Source organism: Oncorhynchus nerka, unplaced genomic scaffold (genome assembly GCF_034236695.1).
Source record: "Oncorhynchus nerka isolate Pitt River unplaced genomic scaffold, Oner_Uvic_2.0 unplaced_scaffold_1135, whole genome shotgun sequence".
NCBI classification, from domain to species: Eukaryota; Metazoa; Chordata; class Actinopteri; order Salmoniformes; family Salmonidae; genus Oncorhynchus; species Oncorhynchus nerka.
Genome location: NW_027040192.1, coordinates 59,305 through 80,929, shown reverse-complemented (window position 1 = coordinate 80,929; position 21,625 = coordinate 59,305). Strand labels below are relative to the sequence as shown.

The 21,625-nt window shown below is 43.6% G+C and overlaps 1 protein-coding gene and 2 pseudogenes across 1 annotated transcript; all 3 read right to left on the bottom strand.

Annotated features, from left to right (window-relative positions):
• The window catches only part of LOC135570065 (zinc finger protein 850-like), a 102,194-nt pseudogene that overhangs the window by 77,017 nt on the left and 3,552 nt on the right, over nucleotides 1-21,625 (bottom strand).
• Nucleotides 1,334-2,207, bottom strand: LOC135570062 (zinc finger protein 135-like; annotated as a pseudogene).
• LOC135570060 (zinc finger protein with KRAB and SCAN domains 1-like) lies at nucleotides 2,204-14,115 on the bottom strand. Its single transcript, XM_065016129.1, has 4 exons — nucleotides 13,195-14,115; nucleotides 12,668-12,765; nucleotides 12,355-12,532; nucleotides 2,204-2,640 (listed from the first exon to the last, which is right to left on the bottom strand). Exons 1-4 carry the CDS (start codon nucleotides 13,538-13,540, stop codon nucleotides 2,204-2,206), a joined length of 1,059 nt encoding a protein of 352 aa, XP_064872201.1. The 5' UTR covers nucleotides 13,541-14,115.

The window sequence follows — 21,625 nt, the reverse complement described above, 5'->3', positions numbered from 1 at the left end:
TTGGGGGCCAGAGCAGCGAACAGTTTTGACTGGGCTGCGCGGGAACTGTACTTCCTCAGTGGTAGGGGAGGCGAGCAGGCCAGAGGTGGATGAACGCAGTGCCCTTGTTTGGGTGTAGGGCCTGATCAGAGCCTGGAGGTACTGAGGTGCCGTTCCCCTCACAGCTCCGTAGGCAAGCACCATGGTCTTGTAGCGGATGCGAGCTTCAACTGGAAGCCAGTGGAGAGAGCGGAGGAGCGGGGTGACGTGAGAGAACTTGTGAAGGTTGAACACCAGACGGGCTGCGGCGTTCTGGATGAGTTGTAGGGGTTTAATGGCACAGGCAGGGAGCCCAGCCAACAGCGAGTTGCAGTAATCCAGACGGGAGATGACAAGTGCCTGGATTAGGACCTGCGCCGCTTCCTGTGTGAGGCAGGGTCGTACTCTGCGGATGTTGTAGAGCATGAACCTACAAGAACTGGCCACCGCCTTGATGTTAGTTGAGAACGACAGGGTGTTGTCCAGGATCACGCCAAGGTTCTTAGCGCTCTGGGAGGAGGACACAATGGAGTTGTCAACCGTGATGGCGAGATCATGGAACGGGCAGTCCTTCCCCGGGAGGAGGAGCAGCTCCGTCTTGCCGAGTTCAGCTTGAGGTGGTGATCCGTCATCCACACTGATATGTCTGCCAGACATGCAGAGATGCGATTCGCCACCTGGTCATCAGAAGGGGGAAAGGAGAAGATTAATTGTGTGTCGTCTGCATAGCAATGATAGGAGAGACCATGTGAGGTTATGACAGAGCCAAGTGACTTGGTGTATAGCGAGAATAGGAGAGGGCCTAGAGCAGAGCCCTGGGGGACGCCAGTGGTGAGAGCGCGTGGTGAGGAGACAGATTCTCGCCACGCCACCTGGTAGGAGCCACCTGTCAGGTAGGACGCAATCCAAGCGTGGGCCGCGCCGGAGATGCCCAACTCGGAGAGGGTGGAGAGGAGGATCTGATGGTTCACAGTATCGAAGGCAGCCGATAGGTCTAGAAGGATGAGAGCAGAGGAGAGAGAGTTAGCTTTAGCAGTGCGGAGGGCCTCCGTGATACAGAGAAGAGCAGTCTCAGTTGAATGACTAGTCTTGAAACCTGACTGATTTGGATCAAGAAGGTCATTCTGAGAGAGATAGCGGGAGAGCTGGCCAAGGACGGCACGTTCAAGAGTTTTGGAGAGAAAAGAAAGAAGGGATACTGGTCTGTAGTTGTTGACATCGGAGGGATCAAGTGTAGGTTTTTTTCTTTCACTGTAACCTCTTCTTCAATGTTCAGCGCCAGAACTTCTTTCTCCAAACAACAGACCTCGGTAAACACATTGTCAGTCAACAATATAATACAACAGGAGCACTGTGTATGTTCTCTGATGAATTTTAAGTCAATGTGATGTGAAATATCAACATACACGCTAAGAGAAATAATTTCTCTCTCCTGTGTGGATTCTCTAATGACGTTTAAGTGACTTATGAGTAATATGTTTTCCCACAGTGTGAGCTTTTCTAAGCCTTCTCCTCTGTGTGCAGTCTAATGTGTTCTTTCAGGCTTCCTAAATGGGCAAATGGTTTGCACCCTGGGAGCAGTGGTAAGGCTTCTCTCCTGTGTGTATTCTCTCATGTTGTTTCAGCTCCCCCAAACTGCCGAAACACTTTCCACAGTGGGAGCAGTGGTAAGGCTTCTCTCCTGTGTGTATTCTCTCATGTTGTTTCAGCTCCCCCAAACTGCCGAAACACTTTCCACAGTGGGAGCAGTGGTAAGGCTTCTCTCCTGTGTGTATTCTCTCATGCCGTTTCAGCTCCCCCGACCGGGTGAAACACTTTCCACACTGGGAGCAGTGGTACGGCTTCTCTCCTGTGTGTATTCTCTCATGTCGTTTCAGATCCCCCGAATGGTTGAAACACTTTCCACACTGGGAGCAGTGGTAAGGCTTCTCTCCTGTGTGTATTCTCTCATGTAGTTTCAGATCCCCCGAACGGGCAAAACACTTTCCACACTGGGAGCAGTGGTAAGGCTTCTCTCCCGTGTGTATTCTCTCATGTTGTTTCAGCTCCCCCAAACTGCCGAAACACTTTCCACATTGGGAGCAGTGGTAAGGCTTCTCTCCTGTGTGTATTCTCTCATGTGTTTCAGTTTCAAACACTTTCCCATTGGGAGCAGTGGTAAGGCTTCTCTCCTGTGTGTATTCTCTCATGTTCTTTCAGCAAAACACTTTCCACATTGGGAGCAGTGGTAAGGCTTCTCTCCTGTGTGTATTCTCTCATGTCGTTTCAGATCCCCCGAATGGTTGAAACACTTTCCACAGTGGGAGCAGTGGTAAGGCTTCTCTCCTGTGTGTATTCTCTCGTGTAGTTTCAGATCCCCCGAACGGGCAAAACACTTTCCACACTGGGAGCAGTGGTAAGGCTTCTCTCCCGTGTGTATTCTCTCATGTTGTTTTAGCTCCCCCAAACTGCCGAAACACTTTCCACATTGGGAGCAGTGGTAAGGCTTCTCTCCTGTGTGTATTATCTTATGTGTTTTCAGATGTGCTTTCTGTTTAAAACTCTTTTCACACTGGGAGCACTGGTGTCGTCTTGCTGGTTTGGACGTCCCTGGCTCTGGTTCCTCTGAGTCTGGTCTTTCTCCTGCCAAAGATAGTGTTATTTTTAAATAGAGACCCAAATGAAAGCACATGATAAAACAACCTTGCTACGAGGGTAAATCCTAAATCAGATCTCTCAATAACCTGAGGCCAGTTTTAACAATCTTAGTGTGATTTTAAAACAAATGTAGAGCTTCCTGGTAATTACTACTATGTTTAAATTACTTATTCATCCTGTTTTACAAGTCAGAACACAAAAACCTAGACAGTTCTAGGACACTGAAGACACAGACGTCGCTGGATTCCAATTGAACAGGTGGTTCTAAATATATAACATTCATAGCTGTATGATACAGAATGTGACCTACACACTTCCTTAAACATAAAATAACTAAAGTAATTTTGTGTGGAAGTCCAAAACTTGTTTTTACGTCACAGATACAAAGCACATCAGTAACATCTCCCCGTTGTTGAAAGGGTTCGACACATTGCTGTTTAATTGGACCAATTTCTTATTTAGACATTCACAGATTTTCAACATTTTGATTATCGCTGATGTCATATTTTGGGTAAATGTTCCTAAAACGGATAGTAACAACAAAAAACAAAAATATAAACGCAACATGTAAAGTGTTGGATGGTTCATGAGCTGAACAAAAAAGATTGCAGAATTTTTTACATCCCTGTTATTCAACATTTATTCTTTCCCAAGATAATCCATCCACCTGACATGATATGCATATCAAGAAGCTGATTGAACAGCTTGCTTATTACACAGGTGCACCTTGTGCTGGGGATAATAAAAGGCTACTCGAAAATGTGCAATGCCACAGATCTCTGAGGGAGCGGGCAATTGGCATGCTGATGCAGGAATGTCCACTGGAGCTGTTACGGAATTTAATGTACAGTACCAGTCAAAAGTTTGGACTCACCTACTCATTCAAGGGTTTTTCTTTATTTTTACTATTTTCTACATTGTAGAATAATAAAGACATCAAAATTATTAAAAAACACATGGAATCATGTAGTAACCACAAGTGTTAAATCAAAATATATATTTTATTCTTCAAAAGTTGCCACCCTTGCTTTCTCTCAAACAGCTTCACCTGGAATCCTTTTCCAACAGTCTTGTAGGCGTTCCCACATATGCTGAGAACTTGTAGGCCGCTTTCCCTTCACCTCTGCGATCCAACTCATCCCAAACCATCTTGATTTGGTTGAGGTCGGGGGATTGTGTAGGCCAGGTCATCTGATGCAGCACTCCATCACTCTCCTTCTTGGTAAAATAGCTCTTACACAGCCTGGAGGTGTGTTGGGTCATTGTCCTGTTGAAAATCAAATGACAGTGGGACTAAGCCCAAACTAGATGGGATGGCATATAGCTGTAGAATGCTGTGGAAGCCATGCTGGTTAAGTGTGACTTTGATTTATTTATTCATGACATTGTCAACAGCAAAGCACCCGCACACCATCACATCTCCTCCACCATGCTTCACGGTGGGAACCACACATGCGGAGATAATCTGTTCATCTACTCCTCGTCTCACAAAGACATGACGCTCGGATCCAAAAATCTCAAATTTGGACTCATCAGACCCAAGGACAGATATCCACCGGTCTAATGTCCATTGCTCGTGTTTCTTGGCCCAAGCAAGTCTCTTCTTCTTATTGGTGTGCTTGAGTAGTGGTTTCTTTGCAGCAATTCGACCATGAAGGCCTGATTCACACAGTCTCCTCTGAACAGTTGATATTGAGATGTGTCTGTTCATGCAACTCTGTGAAGCATTTATTTGGGCAGCAATTTCTGAGGCTGGTAACTCTAATGAACTTATCCTCTGCAGCAGAAGTAACTCTGGGTCTCAAAATGCAAATTAATTACTTAAAAATCATTCAATGTGATTTTCTGGATTTTTGTTTTAGATCCCGTCTCTCATGGTTGAAGCCTGCTATAAACCACCCTCTGCCCCCAGCTGTGCTCTGGACACCATATGTGAACGGATTGCCCCCCATCTATCTTTGAGCTCGTGCTGCTAGGCGACCTAAACTGGAACATGCTTAACACCCCAGCCATCCTACAATCTAAACGTGATGCCCTCAATCTCACACAAATTATCAATGAACCTCCCCAAAGCCTTAAACACGGGCACCCTCATAGATATCATCCTAACCAACTTGCCCTCTAAATACACCTCTGCTGTTATCAACCAAGATCTCAGCGATCACTGCCTCATTGCCTGCATCCGTAATGGGTCAGCGGTCAAACGACCTCCACTCATCACTGTCAAACGCTCCCTGAAACACTTCAGCGAGCAGGCCTTTCTAATCGACCTGGCCGGGGTATCCTGGAAGGATATTGATCTCATCCCGTCAGTAGAGGATGCCTGGGTATTTTTTTTTTTAAATGCCTTCCTAACCATCTTAAATAAGCATGCCCCATTCAAGAAATTTAGAACCAGGAACAGATATAGCCCTTGGTTCTCCCCAGACCTGACTGCCCTTAACCAACACAAAAACATCCTATGGAGTTCTGCATTAGCATCGAACAGCCCCCGTGATATGCAGCTGTTCAGGGAAGCTAGAAACCATTATACACAGGCAGTTATAGAAAAGCCAAGGTTAGCTTTTTCAAGCAGAAATTTGATTCCTGCAACACTAACTCAAAAAAGTTCTGGAACACTGTAAAGTCCATGGAGAATAAGAACACCTCCTCCCTGCTGCCCACTGCACTGAAGATAGGAAACACTGTCACCACTGATAAATCCACCATAATTGAGAATTTCAATAAGCATTTTTCTATGGCTGGCCATGCTTTCCACCTGGCTACTCCTACCCCGGTCAACAGCACTGTACCCCCCACAGCAACTCGCCCAAGCCTTCCCCATTTCTCTTTCTCCCAAATCCAGTCAGCTGATGTTCTGACAGAGTGGCAAAATCTGGACCCTTACAAATCAACCCGGGCTAGACAATCTGGACCCTTTCTTTCTAAAATTATCTGCCGAAATTGTTGCCACCCCTATTACTAGCCTGTTCAACCTCTCTTTCGTGTCGTCTGAGATTCCCAAAGATTGGAAAGCAGCTGCGGTCATCCCCCTCTTCAAAGGGGGGGACACTCTTGACCCAAACTGCTACAGACCTATATCGATCCTACCTTGCCTTTCTAAGGTCCATCCATTACCGACCATTTCGAATCTCACCATACCTTCTCTGCTATGCAATCTGGTTTCAGAGCTGGTCATGGGTGCACCTCAGCCACGCTCAAGATCCTAAACGATATCTTAACCGCCATCGATAAGAAACATTACTGTGCAGCCGTATTCATTGATCTGGACAAGGCTTTCAACTCTGTCAATCACCACATCCTCATCGGCAGACTCAACAGCCTTGGTTTCTCAAATGATTGCCTCGCCTGGTTCACCAACTACTTCTCTGATAGAGTTCAGTGTGTCAAATCGGAGGGTCTGCTGTCCGGACCTCTGGCAGTCTTTATGGGGGTGCCACAGGGTTCAATTGTTGGACCGACTCTCTTCTCTGTATACATCAATGATGTCGCTCTTGCTGCTGGTGAGTCTCTGATCCACCTCTACGCAGACAACATCATTCTGTATACTTCTGGCCCTTCTTTGGACACTGTGTTAACAACCCTCCAGGCAAGCTTCAATGCCATACAACTCTCCTTCCGTGGCCTCCAATTGCTCTTGAATACAAGTAAAACTAAATGCATGCTCTTCAACCGATCGCTGCCTGCACCTGCCCGCCTGTCCAACATCACTACTCTGGACGGCTCTGACTTAGAATACGTGGACAACTACAAATACCTAGGTGTCTGGTTAGACTGTAAACTCTCCTTCCAGACCCACATCAAGCATCTCCAATCCAGAGTTAAATCTAGAATTGGCTTCCTATTTCGCAACAAAGCATCCTTCACTCATGCTGCCAAACATACCCTTGTAAAACTGACCATCCTTCCAATCCTCGACTTCGGCGATGTCATTTACAAAATAGCCTCCAATACCCTACTCAACAAATTGGATGCAGTCTATCACAGTGCAATCCGTTTTTGTCACCAAAGCCCCATATACTACCCACCATTGCGACCTGTACGCTCTCGTTGGCTGGCCCTCGCTTCATACTCGTCGCCAAACCCACTGGCTCCATGTCATCTACAAGACCCTGCTAGGTAAAGTCCCCCCTTATCTCAGCTCGCTGGTCACCATAGCATCACCCACCTGTAGCACGCCCTCCAGCAGGTATATCTCTCTGGTCACCCCCAAAATCAATTCTTTCTTTGGCTGCCTCTCCTTCCAGTTCTCTGCTACCAATGACTGGATTGAACTACAAAAATCTCTGAAACTGGAAACACTTATCTCCCTCACTTGCTTTAAGCACCAACTGTCAGAGCAGCTCACAGATTACTGCACCTGTACATAGCCCACCTATAATTTAAACCCAAACAACTACCTCTTTCCCTACTGTATTTATTTGATTTATTTTGCTCCTTTGCACCCCATTATTTTTATTTCTACTTTGCACATTCTTCCACTGCAAATCTACCATTCCAGTGTTTTACTTGCTGTATTGTATTTACTTTGCCACCATGGCCTTTTTTTTGCCTTTACCTCCCTTATCTCACCTCATTTGCTCACGTCGTATATAGACTTGTTTATACTGTATTATTGACTGTATGTTTGTTTTACTCCATGTGTAACTCTGTCGTTGTATGTGTCGAACTGCTTTACTTTATCTTGGCCAGGTCGCAATTGTAAATGAGAACTTGTTCTCAACTTGCCTACCTGGTTAAATAAAGGTGAAATATATATATATTTTTAAAAGTGTATCCATGATAAAAACTTACAGACCTCTACATGCTTTGTAAGTAGGAAACACTGCCGATTTTGCAGGTTATCAAATACTTGTTCTCCCCACTGTATAGCCATATTATAAAGTATTTATTATGTAATAGATCATATGGGTTGAAAAGTGTTTTATTAGAAAAGTATGAAAATCAAATTAAATATTATTATTCACGTGCCGAATACAACCGGTGTAGACCTTAGTGAAATGCTTACTTACAAGCCCTTAACCAACAATGCAGTTAAGAAAAATACTTGTAAAGTACAAAATAAGTCCCTCTGACACCGCCTGGTATAGAAGTCCTGAGTGGCAGGAAGCTTGCTCCTAGTGATGTACTGGGCCGTACGCACTGCCCTCTGTAGTGCCTTGCGGTCAGAGGCCGAGCAGTTGCCAAACCAGGCAGTGATGCAATCAGTCAGGATGCTCTCGATGGTGCAGCTGTAGAACGTTTTGAGGATCTGAGGACCCATGACAAATCTTTTCAGTATCCTGAAGGGGAATAGGTTTTGTCGTGCCCTCTTCACGACTGTCTTGGTGTGCTTGGACCATGATAGTTTGTTGGTGATGCGGACACCAAGGAACTTGAAACTCTCAACCTGCTCAGCTACAGCTCTGTCAATGAGAATGGGGCGTGCTTGGTCCTCCTTTTCCTGTAGTCCACAATCATCTCCTTTATCTTGATCACATTGAGGGAATGGTTGCTGTCCTGGCACCACACAACCAGGTCTCTGACCTCCTCCCTGTAGGCTTTGTTGTTGTTGTCAGTGATCAGGCCTGATGACACTGTTCAATGATGGCGTTGATGTCGTGTCTGGCCATGCAGTCATGAGTGAACAGGGAGTACAGGAGGGGGCTGAGCATGTTATGGCTAGGGATTCCGCTAGCGGAACGTTGACAACATCCGGTGAAATTGCAGAGTGCAAAGTATTTTTTAATTTTTAATTTATTTATTAGAAATATTTAACTTTCATGCATTCACAAGTGCAAAGGTTAACTTCTTGTTAATCTAGCCACCGTGTCAGATTTCAAAAAGGCTTTACGGCAAAAGCAAACCATGCGATTATCTGAGGACAGCACCCCATCAAACAAACACACGACAATCATATTTCAACCCACCAGGCGCGACACAAACCTCAGAAATAACTATATAATTTGTGCCTTACCTTTGAAGAGCTTCTTCTGTTGGCACTCCAATGTCCCATAAACATCACAAATGGTCCTTTTCTTCGATTAATTCCGTCGTTATATCTCCAAAATGTCCATTTATTTGGCGCGTTTGATTTAAAAAAAAAAAAACACTGGTTCCAACTCGCCCAGCATGACTACAAAATATCTAATACGATACCTGTAAATGCTGTCCAAACATTTGAAACAACTTTCCTAATCCAACTTTAGGTATTTTAAAACGTAAATAATCGAGAAAATTTAAGATGGGATAAACGGTGTTCAATACCGGATAAAAACAACGTGAAGCGCGTGACCTGGAGCGCGCATCAAAACATTAGAGAGCACTAGGCTGGACCCTCGTTCTGAATAGCCGAACTTCTTCATTTCTCTAAAGAAAACATCAACCAATTTCTAAAGACTGTTGACATCTAGTGGAAGCAATAGGAACTGCAACCAAGTGCAACAGCAAAAGTGCCACACAAAACCATTTGAAAACAGAGTCACCTCATCAACAAAAAATTCCTCCTGGATGGTTTGTCCTCGGGGTTTCACCTGCCAAATAAGTTATGATATACGCACAGACATTATTTTAACAGTTTTAGAAACTTTAGAGTGTTTTCTATCCAAACCTACCAATTATATGCATATCCTAGCTTCTGGGCAGGTAGCAGGTAGTTTATTTTGGGAACGCTTTTCTTCCGGACGTGAAAATACTGCCCCCTATCCCAAACTTAACTTCTAAAAAGGCACACATGTTAATTTAAAGGCACACATGTTAATTTAAACGAATTCCCGGTGATTACCTCATGATGCTACAGTCCTCCTTTAAGACTCCATAATTTTTCATCATTAGATGCTACAGTCCTCCTTTAAGACTCTATAATGCTTCATCATTAGCTGCTACAGTCCTCCTTTAAGACTCCATAATGCTTCAACATTAGCTGTTACAGTCCTCCTTTAAGTCTCCATAATGTTTAGAATGTGTCTGGAAGCGCTACTCTATCTATTCTATTCTCATCCTTTCGGTTTTAATAATATTTAAAAAATAATAATGTTATAATAGGTAATAACTAACTTTAATAACTAGGGTTAATACCTGCCTGGCGCACCAACAAAATATTTCTTTAGCCCCCTCTAACAATACCGCTACAGAATTAGCATAGTAGGCCATGTAACTTAACCTGTAGTGACACCCAGCCCGTGAACGGGACCGTTATCATCATCTGACACTAATTAGCATAACGCAACGGACATAAATCTTCCTAGAAAATATTAATATTCATGAAAATCACAAGTGAAATATATTGGAACACAGCTTCACCTTTTGTTAATAACCCTGTCATCTCAGATTTTCAAAATATGCTTTACAGAAAAATATTCCAAATTAGCTCCATAATATCGACAAAAACATGGCAAACGTTGTTTAGAATCAATCCTCAAGGTGTTTTTCTAATATCTATTTGATAATATATCCATCGGGACAATTCCTTTTTCTCTAGGACCGATTGGAATAATGGCTACCTCTGCGCTTTACGCGAGAATCTCTCTCGGAGCCACCATGTGACCACTTACGCAATGTGCCCCCATACGGCTATTCTTCAACAGAAATGCATAAAACTACGTCACAATGCTGTAGACACCTTGGGGAATACGTAGAAAGCGTAAGCTCGTTGATGGTACATTCAAAGCCATATAGTGAGTCATTGGAACGCAGCGCTTTCAAAACCTGGGGCACTTCCGTGTTAGATTTTTCTCAGGCTTTCGGCTGCAACATCAGTTCTGTTATACTCACAGACAATATCTTTACAGTTTTGGAAACGTTAGAGTGTTTTCTATCCAAAGATGTCAATTATATGCATATTCTAGCATCTTTTCCTGACAAAATATCCCGTTTAAAACGGGGACGTTTTTTCCCAAAAATGAAAATACTGCCCCTAACACCAAGAGGTTTTAAGGTAATCAGAAATATTTAGGACTAACTTATTCCTTGACACCCATTCTGAAACTAACTGCAGCTCTATGTTAAGTGTTGCAGTCATTTCAGTCGCTGTAGTAGCTGACGTGTACGGTGTTGAGTCATCCACATACATAGACTCACTGGCTTTACTCAAATGTCAATGGAATGTTGTTGGTAAAGATTGAAAAAAAGTAGGTGCCAAACAGCTGCCCTGGGGAATTCCTGATTCAAACTTGATTTTGTAGCTCTGGGGCGGCAGGTAGCCTAGTGGTTAGAGCGGTAGGCCAGTAACCGAAAGATTGCTGGATCGAATCCCCGAGTTGACAAGGTAAAAAACTCTGTCGTTCTGCCCCTGAACAAGGCCGTCATTGAAAAAAATAATTTGTTCTTAACTGACTTGCCTAGTTAAATAAAGGTTACATTTTAAAAGAAAAACTCTTTATCCACAATATAGCAGGGGGTGTAAAGCCATACGTTTTTGTCAGCAACAGACTATGATCGATAATGTCAAATGCCGCACTGAAGTCAAACAAAACAGCCCCAACAGTATTTTTATCATCAATTTCTCTCAGCCAATCAGTCATTTGCAAGTGCTGTGCTTGTTGAATGAACTTCCCTATAAGCTAAAAGTCTATATTTGTTTACTGTAAAATAGCATTGTATCTGGTCAAATATTTTTTTCCCAAAATTGCAAGGGTTGGTAACAGGCTGATTGGTCAGCTATTTAAGCCAGTAAAGGGAGCTTTACTATTCTTGGGTAGTGGAATTACTTTAGCTTCCCACTAGGCCTGAGGGCACACACTTTCTAGTAGGCTTAAATTCAAGACAAGGCAAATAGGAATGGCAATATTGGCCGCTATTATCCTCAATTTTCCATCCAAGTTGTCAGACACCAGTGACTTGTCATTGTTGATTTTATTTGCGCATTGAAGATGCTCCAAAGATTTTTTACAATCATTCTTCATGTCATTTATCTTTGTTTCATAGTGTAGTTTCTTCTTTTTATTCAGTTTAGTCACATGATTTCTCAATATGCAATAGGTTTGCCAATCAGTTATTCAGCCAGACCTATTTGCCATCTTTTTTGCCTCCCTCTTCATCATACCATTTTGTAATTCCTCATCAATCCACATGGATTTAACAGTTTTTACAGTCATTTTCTTAATGGTGCTGCTTATTAGTAACTGGGATAAGCAGTTTCAAATGTGTCAAGGGCAGCGTCTGGTTGCTCATCATTACACACCAAGGGCAAACAAATATTATTTACATCAACAACATAGGAATCACTACAAAAAAATGTATGACCTCTTATACACAATATTAGGCCCTGCCTTTGGAACTGTGGTTTTCCTAGACATGGCTACTATAATGTGATCACTACATCTGATGGATCTGGATACTGCTTTAAAACCCATTTCTGCAGCATTAGTAAAGATATGATCAAACCATGTTGTTGATTTCATTCCTCTACTGTTTGTAACTACCCTGGTAGGTTGATTGATAACCTGAACAAGGTTGCCGGCACTGGTTACAGTTTGAAGCTTTCTCTTGAGTGGGCAGCCTGATCACAGCTTTCCTCCAGTATTAGTTAATTAACAGTGTCTTGAGTTTAGTTTGCCTGTTCTACAGTCTTGTAAAGATAGGGGGGTTGACTGGGACAGGCAATGTAATATCCATAATGTTTTAAGGAAAAGTTTTTGTAAAACAAGCACCTTACATTGGATCATCTTGAAACTTTCTCTCCAAAGCTAGCTTTGTATTTGTTCAAACTAAACTACTTACTTTGATGTGTCAAATCTGATCCTTTCTTCTCTTCTCCTCCTCTCACAGTTCCACTCAGCCCCGTTGTTTTCCTGCAGTCCACCAGCAGCACAGACAACCTCTTCATACCCAGCAGTAAGGTGCTACCGGGAGAGGCACAACACGGGGACTCCGGGAGGGAGGAAGGGCTAGCGTTGTCCTGGTAACCAAAAAGAGGGGACACAGACACATATCATTATGGATGCTGATGTCACTGTTGTCATAAACTGCTTTACAGAAACACAGCCCAGACCCAGATAGAGCAAGCTGTATGCTAGACCAGACCAAGCTGTACCATCTGGTGTTCTGATCTGGAGAGACTCTTCTCTGCCTCGTCAGCATCAGGATGTTGTTGAGGCTCCCCAGAGGATCCAGGATCGTCATGTCTCTCTCCTGTGTGAATGACAACACCAAACAGACAGTCAACCTATGATCTTCTATTGTGATCATAGGGTCTTACCAGAGACATTAATATGTCTAAAAAGGGCCTAAATTTATGCCTTTAAAAAAAATACTGTTTGTGATGCAAATGTAAAAGGGTCGTTCCATGAAATGGGTGGCTTTTACATCCCTTTGATATTTTATGTAGAAATGATGCACCAGAATTGGATTGTAGAATCCTGTTATACAAGATGAAGTGAGCTTTAATATAGACCACATGGAGAATAAAATTACATCTAATTTAAAAAAAATATGTACCAATGGCAGTACTGAACAACATATTCAAGTGTAGAAGTGTAGAACTTCAGTAGAATTCAGTAGAAAACCACATTAGTTCAACAATTGCATCGTTTGTGCCCCTGTTTTTAAGACAGTACTCACGGATGGTAATCGGATATTCTGACTCCTCCTCCTTTTTCACTCCTAAAACATCTTCCTCCTCTTTTATTGAGATATCCTCCTCTTCTTCTTTTACTCCAAAAGGTTCTTCCTCTTCTTTCGCTACATTCTCCTCCTTCAATGTTACGGCATCTTCCTCATTTTTGATTCTGAAACGTTCTTCCTCTTCTTTCACTATATTCTCTTTCTTCAATGTTACGGGATCTTCATCCTTTTTTATTCTGAAAGCTTCTACCTCCTCATTTTCCACTCTGACAACCTCTTTCCCATCTTCCTCTTTCCCTGTAATATCATCCTCTTGTTTCAATGTGATAGCCTCCTCTTCCATTCTGAAAGCTTCTTCCTCTCCTTTCACCAGATCTTTCTCCGTCTAGTTTCGTGACCTCGTGCTCCGGGCGATTAGCCTTGTGCAGTATCAAGTTAACACATTCGCTAATTTAAGAAGCAAACTACGTTTAAATTAACAAGTAGATGCGTAAACAGAATTGTGTTCTAAACACTAAGATTAATATACACAAGATTAGTCTGACGAGCTTAAATGCTCCGGATCTATGTTCGCTAGCAAACCACAGCATTGGTTGAAACGGAAGCCTTTTGTCTCTGTTGAAGAAGCCTCCTGTTCCGTCCACTAGATTATACGTCAAGAAGCATCACCTGAAAAACTCACATCGCCATCTGCTGACTGGAGTGAGCAACATAGATCGGAACAAAAATAAAGCAATGTCATAAGAAGTCATTTAAAAACAACCAGATGTTATGTTCTCTTACTTCTTACAGCCAATACTTTCCTCCAGGGCTGACCTGCCCATTAGGCAGGATTAGGTGACAGATTGACGAGGGTGGCATATTCCAAGCTAAATGGACCAAGGCTCATCACTAACAACACCTCACATAATTCTGCCCAAAAACAATTTAAAAACTTCTCACCCAGCGGCATGTGGGCTATTTAGGTGAGTGGTGGTGTTGCCACATGAAGCAGTGCCCACTTTGCAAAAGGTAACATGGACAGATATGTCTCTACCTGTGTAGAGCACATGCCCCTTTACCCTTCCAGTCTCTGAAGTGCCCTTTTGGGTGGTGGTATAATCTGGATTCATTTTGTCTCATCGCTGAACCCACTGCCTGCAAGTCATCGTTAAATTCCCCTCAGTGATTTGTAGTTTCCTTCAAATTTTTGAAGATTAAACAGCCAGGAAATGCCCCTGTCTGAGTGCAGTCTACCACTATGTGTATCTGTTAGCGATGATGCTAATCTTCTGGTTGATGGAAAAGATTCCCAAAAACCTTGTCAATTAAATGTTAACTACAAAGTAGTCTATGCCTCCCTGGCAGAATGATATCATGATTATTTAAACTCTGCAATCACATGTGTGCTACAGAGACTGCTACGCCCTTCACTCATCAACTCCGAACCTGTCTCGTCATCATTACACACACCTGGTTCCAATCCCCACTCTATCACTGTATATATACTCCCTCTGTCATTTGTCTTTAATCGGTCATTGTAAATGTTACTTGTCTTCCTGAGAGGAATCGCTCCTACTATTTCCTGAGTACTTTATATACACTGCTCAAAAAAATAAAGGGAACACTTAAACAACACAATGTAACTCCAAGTCAATCACACTTCTGTGAAATCAAACTGTCCACTTAGGAAGCAACACTGATTGACAATAAATTTCACATGCTGTTGTGCAAATGGAATAGACAACAGGTGGAAATTATAGGCAATTAGCAAGACACCCCCAATAAAGGAGTGGTTCTGCAGGTGGGGACCACAGACCACTTCTCAGATCCTATGCTTCCTGGCTGATGTTTTGGTCACTTTTGAATGCTGGCGGTGCTTTCACTCTAGTGGTAGCATGAGACGGAGTCTACAACCCACACAAGTGGCTCAGGTAGTGCAGCTCATCCAGGATGGCACATCAATGCGAGCTGTGGCAAGAAGGTTTGCTGTGTCTGTCAGCGTGGTGTCCAGAGCATGGAGGCGCTACCAGGAGACAGGCCAGTTTATCAGGAGACGTGGAGGAGGCCGTAGGAGGGCAACAACCAAGCAGCAGGACCGCTACCTCCGCCTTTGTGCAAGGAGGAGCACTGCAAGAGCCCTGCAAAATGACCTCCAGCAGGCCATAAATGTGCATGTGTCTGCTCAAACGGTCAGAAACAGACTCCATGAGGGTGGTATGAGGGCCCGACGTCCACAGGTGGGGGTTGTGCTTACAGCCCAACACCGTGCAGGACGTTTTTCATTTGCCAGAGAACACCAAGATTGGCAAATTCGCCACTGGTGCCCTGTGCTCTTCACAGATGAAAGCAGGTTTATACTGAGCACATGTGACAGACGTGACAGTCTGGAGACGCCATGGAGAACGTTCTGCTGCCTGCAACATCCTCCAGCATGACCGGTTTGGCGGTGGGTCAGTCATGGAGTGGGGTGGCATTTCTTTGGGGGGCCGCACAGCCCTCCATGTGCTCGCCAGTGGTAGCCTGACTGCTGTTAGGTACCGAGATGAGATCCTCAGACCCCTTGTGAGACCATATGCTGGTGCGGTTGACCCTGGGTTCCTCCTAATGCAAGACAATGCTAGACCTCATGTGGCTGGAGTGTGTCAGCAGTTCCTGCAAGAGGAAGGCATTGATGCTATGGACTGACCCGCCCGTTCCCCAGACCTGAATCCAATTGAGCACATCTGGGACATCATGTCTCGCTCCATCCACCAACGCCACGTTGCACCACAGACTGTCCAGGAGTTGGCGGATGCTTTAGTCCAGGTCTGGGAGGAGATCCCTCAGGAGACCAACCGCCACCTCATCAGGAGCATGCCCAGGCGTTGTAGGGAGGTCATACAGACACGTGGAGGCCACACAAACTACTGAGCCTCATTTTGACTTGTTTTAAGGACATTACATCAAAGTTGGATCAGCCTGTAGTGTGGTTTTCCACTTTAATTTTGAGTGTGACTCCAAATCCAGACCTCCATGGGTTGATAAATTTGATTTCCATTGATAATTTTTGTGTGATTTTGTTGTCAGCACATTCAACTATGTAAAGAAAAAGTATTTAATAAGAATATTTCATTCATTCAGATCTAGGATGTGATATTTTAGTGTTCCCTTTATTTTTTTGAGCAGTGTAGTTCGCCCTGTGCCTTTTTGATAATCAAGATATATTTTGAGCACAACAGCATTGGGGTTTCGTCCCACTTTGATCTATGGTGCTGAAATAAATTCAGTAGTTCCAAACCTGCAACTGCATCCTGCCTACTCCTCTCTACACCAGTAACACATTATCTAGGAGAGTGTAGAGCAGTGTTAACCAATCCTGGTCCTCCACTACCACCAACAGTAACACATTATCTAGGAGAGTGTAGAGCAGTGTTAACCAATCCTGGTCCTCCACTAACCCCAACAGTTGTGGTGTCTTAGGTCTCTCTTTATGTAGTGTTGTGGTGTCTCTCTTTATGTAGTGTTGTGGTGTCTTAGATCTCACTTTATGTAGTGTTGTGTTGTCTAAGGTCTCTCTTTATGTAGTGTTGTGGTGTCTTAGGTCTCTCTTTATGTAGTGTTGTGGTGTCTTAGGTCTCTCTTTATGTAGTGTTGTGGTGTCTCTCTTTATGTAGTGTTGTGGTGTCTTAGATCTCACTTTATGTAGTGTTGTATTGTCGTAGGTCTCACTTTATGTAGTGTTGTGGTGTCTTAGGTCTCTCTTTATGTAGTGTTGTGGTGTCTTAGGTCTCTCTTTATGTAGTGTTGTGGTGTCTTAGGTCTCTTTTTATGTAGTGTTGTGGTGTCTTAGGTATCTCTTTATGTAGTGTTGTGGTGTCTGTCTTGTTGTGTGTTTTGTCCTATATTTGTATTTTTTAACACCAGCCCGCCCCTGCAGGAGACCTTTAGTCTACTGGTAGACAGTCATTACAAATAAGAGTTTGTTCTTAACTGACTTGCATAGTTAAATAAAGGTTCAATAAATAAAAATCGTACACCCGGGAGTTGTTTGACTAGTGGAAAAAGTCGGTCAGAGAGACTTGCTAGTCGCTAGCTAATTACATTACTAAAATGGAGCAGGTGAGTTAGCTAAAATAAAGGTTCAAAAAAATAAATAGAAACATGATGGTTGCAACACATGGAGTAGGGTTGATATAGTCATGGTAGGATACATGATAGAGACAACACATGGAGTAGGGTTGATATAGTCATGGTAGGATACATGATAGAGACAACACATGGAGTAGGGTTGATATAGTCATGGTAGGATACATGATAGAGACAACACATGGAGTAGGGTTGATATAGTCATGGTAGGATACATGATAGAGACAACACATGGAATAGGGTTGATATAGTCATGGTAGGATACATGATAGAGACAACACATGGAGTAGGGTTGATATAGTCATGGTAGGATACATGCTAGAGACAACACATGGAGTAGGGTTGATATAGTCATGGTAGGATACATGATAGAGACAACACATGGAGTAGGGTTGATATAGTCATGGTAGGATACATGATAGAGACAACACATGGAGTAGGGTTGATATAGTCATGGTAGGATACATGATAGAGACAACACATGGAGTAGGGTTGATATAGTCATGGTAGGATATGGTAGGATTCCCAAAAGATAGAATTTGTAGATAATTGGCCCTCTTTCTGGGACTCACCCACAAACAGGACCAAGCCTGACCTGCTGAGGAGTGACGGACTCCATCCTAGCTGGAGGGGTGCTCTCATCTTATCTACCAACATAGACAGGGCTCTAACTCCTCTAGCTCCACAATGAAATAGGGTGCAGGCCAGGCAGCAGGCTATTAGCCAGCCTGCCAGCATAGTGGAGTCTGCCACTAGCATAGTCAGTGTAGTCAGCTCAGCTATCACCATTGAGACCGTGTCTGTGCCTCGACCTAGGTTGGGCAAAACTAAACATGGCGGTGTTCGCCTTAGCAATCTCACTAGGATAAAGACCACCTCCATTCCTGTCATTACTGAAAGAGATCATGATACCTCACTTCTCAAAATAGGGCTACTTAATGTTAGATCCCTTACTTCAAAGGCAATTATAGTCAATGAACTAATCACTGATCATAATCTTGATGTGATTGGCCTGACTGAAACATGGCTTAAGCCTGATGAATTTACTGTGTTAAATGAGGCCTCACCTCCTGGCTACACTAGTGACCATATCCCCGTGCATCCCGCAAAGGCGGAGGTGTTGCTAACATTTACGATAGCAAATTTCAATTTACAAAAAAAAAAAAATGACGTTTTCGTCTTTTGAGCTTCTAGTCATGAAATCTATGCAGCCTACTCAATCACTTTTTATAGCTACTGTTTACAGGCCTCCTGGGCCATATACAGCGTTTCTCACTGAGTTCCCTGAATTCCTATCGGACCTTGTAGTCATTGCAGATAATATTCTAATCTTTGGTGACTTTAATATTCACATGGAAAAGTCCACAGACCCACTCCAAAAGGCTTTCGGAGCCATCATCGACTCAGTGGGTTTTGTCCAACATGTCTCTGGACCCACTCACTGTCACAGTCATACGCTGGACCTAGTTTTGTCCCATGGAATAAATGTTGTGGATCTTAATGTTTTTCCTCATAATCCTGGACTATCGGACCACCATTTTATTACGTTTGCAATTGCAACAAATAATCTGCTCAGACCCCAACCAAGGAACATCAAAAGTCGTGCTATAAATTCACAGACAACACAAAGATTCCTTGATGCCCTTCCAGACTCCCTCTGCCTACCCAAGGACGCCAGAGGACAAAAATCCGTTAACCACCTAACTGAGTATCTCAATTTAACCTTGCGCAATACCCTAGATGCAGTTGCACCCCTAAAAACTAAAAAAATGTCTCATAAGAAACTAGCTCCCTGGTACACAGAAAATACCCGAGCTCTGAAGCAAGCTTCCAGAAAATTGGAACGGAAATGGCGCCACACCAAACTGGAAGTCTTCCGACTAGCTTGGAAGGACGGTACCGTGCAGTACCGAAGAGCCCTTACTGCTGCTCGATCATCCTATTTTTCTAACTTAATTGAGGAAAATAAGAACAATCCGAAATTCCTTTTTGATACTGTCGCAAAGCTAACTAAAAAGCAGCATTCCCCAAGAGAGGATGACTTTCACTTTAGCAGTGATAAATTCATGAACTTCTTTGAGGAAAAGATTATGATTATTAGAAAGCAAATTACGGACTCCTCTTTAAACCTGCGTATTCCTCCAAACCTCAGTTGTCCTGAGTCTGCACAACTCTGCCAGGACCTAGGATCAAGAGAGACGCTCAAGTCTTTTAGTACTATATCTCTTGACACAATGATGAAAATAATCATGGCCTCTAAACCTTCAAGCTGCATACTGGACCCTATTCCAACTAAACTACTGAAAGAGCTGCTTCCTGTGCTTGGCCCTCCTATGTTGAACATAATAAACGGCTCTCTATCCACTGGATGTGTACCAAACTCACTAAAAGTGGCAGTAATAAAGCCTCTCTTGAAAAAGCCAAACCTTGACCCAGAAAATATAAAAAACTATCGGCCTATATCGAATCTTCCATTCCTCTCAAAAATTTTAGAGAAGGCTGTTGCGCAGCAACTCACTGCCTTCCTGAAGACAAACAATGTATACGAAATGCTTCAGTCTGGTTTTAGACCCCATCATAGCACTGAGACGGCACTTGTGAAGGTGGTAAATGACATTTTAATGGCAACGGACCGAGGCTCTGCATCTGTCCTCGTGCTCCTAGACCTTAGTGCTGCTTTTGATACCATCGATCACCACATTCTTTTGGAGAGATTGGAAACCCAAATTGGTCTACACGGACATGTTCTGGCCTGGTTTAGATCTTATCTGTCGGAAAGATATCAGTTTGTCTCTGTGAATGGTTTGTCCTCTGACAAATCAACTGTAAATTTCGGTGTTCCTCAAGGTTCTGTTTTAGGACCACTATTGTTTTCACTATATATTTTACCTCTTGGGGATGTTATTCGAAAACATAATGTAAACTTTCACTGCTATGCGGATGACACACAGCTGTACATTTCAATGAAACATGGTGAAGCCCCAAAATTGCCCTCGCTAGAAGCATGTGTTTCAGACATAAGGAAGTGGATGGCTGCAAACTTTCTACTATTAAACTCGGACAAAACAGAGATGCTTGTTCTAGGTCCCAAGAAACAAAGAGATCTTCTGTTGAATCTGACAATTAATCTTAATGGTTGTACAGTCGTCTCAAATAAAACTGTGAAGGACCTCGGCGTTACTCTGGACCCTGATCTCTCTTTTGAAGAACATATCAAGACCATTTCGAGGACAGCTTTTTTCCATCTACGTAACATTGCAAAAATCAGAAACTTTCTGTCCAAAAATGATGCAGAAAAATTAATCCATGCTTTTGTCACTTCTAGGTTAGACTACTGCAATGCTCTATTTTCCGGCTACCCGGATAAAGCACTAAATAAACTTCAGTTAGTGCTGAATACGGCTGCTAGAATCCTGACTAGAACCAAAAATTTGATCATATTACTCCAGTGCTAGCCTCTCTACACTGGCTTCCTGTCAAAGCAAGGGCTGATTTCAAGGTTTTACTGCTAACCTACAAAGCATTACATGGGCTTGCTCCTACCTATCTCTCTGATTTGGTCCTGCCGTACATACCTACACGTACGCTACGGTCACAAGACGCAGGCCTCCTAATTGTCCCTAGAATTTCTAAGCAAACAGCTGGAGGCAGGGCTTTCTCCTATAGAGCTCCATTTTTATGGAACGGTCTGCCTACCCATGTCAGAGACGCAAACTCGGTCTCAACCTTTAAGTCTTTACTGAAGACTCATCTCTTCAGTGGGTCATATGATTGAGTGTAGTCTGGCCCAGGAGTGGGAAGGTGAACGGAAAGGCTCTGGAGCAACGAACCGCCCTTGCTGTCTCTGCCTGGCCGATTCCCCTCTTTCCACTGGGATTCTCTGCCTCTACCCTGTTACGGGGCTGAGTCACTGGCTTACTGGGGCTCTCTCATGCCGTCCCTGGGGGGGTGCGTCACCTGGGTGGGTTGATTCACTGTTGTGGTCGGCCTGTCTGGGTTGGCGCCCCCCTTGGGTTGTGCCGTGGCGGAGATCTTTGTGGGCTATACTCGGCCTTGTCTCAGGATGGTAAGTTGGTGGTTGAAGATATCCCTCTAGTGGTGTGGGGGCTGTGCTTTGGCAAAGTGGGTGGGGTTATATCCTTCCTGTTTGGCCCTGTCCGGGGTGTCCTCGGATGGGGCCACAGTGTCTCCTGACCCCTCCTGTCTCAGCCTCCAGTATTTATGCTGCATTAGTTTATGTGTCGTGTCCCAGGACTACCTGACATGATGACTCCTTGCTGTCCCCAGTCCACCTGGCCATGCTGCTGCTCAGTTTCAACTG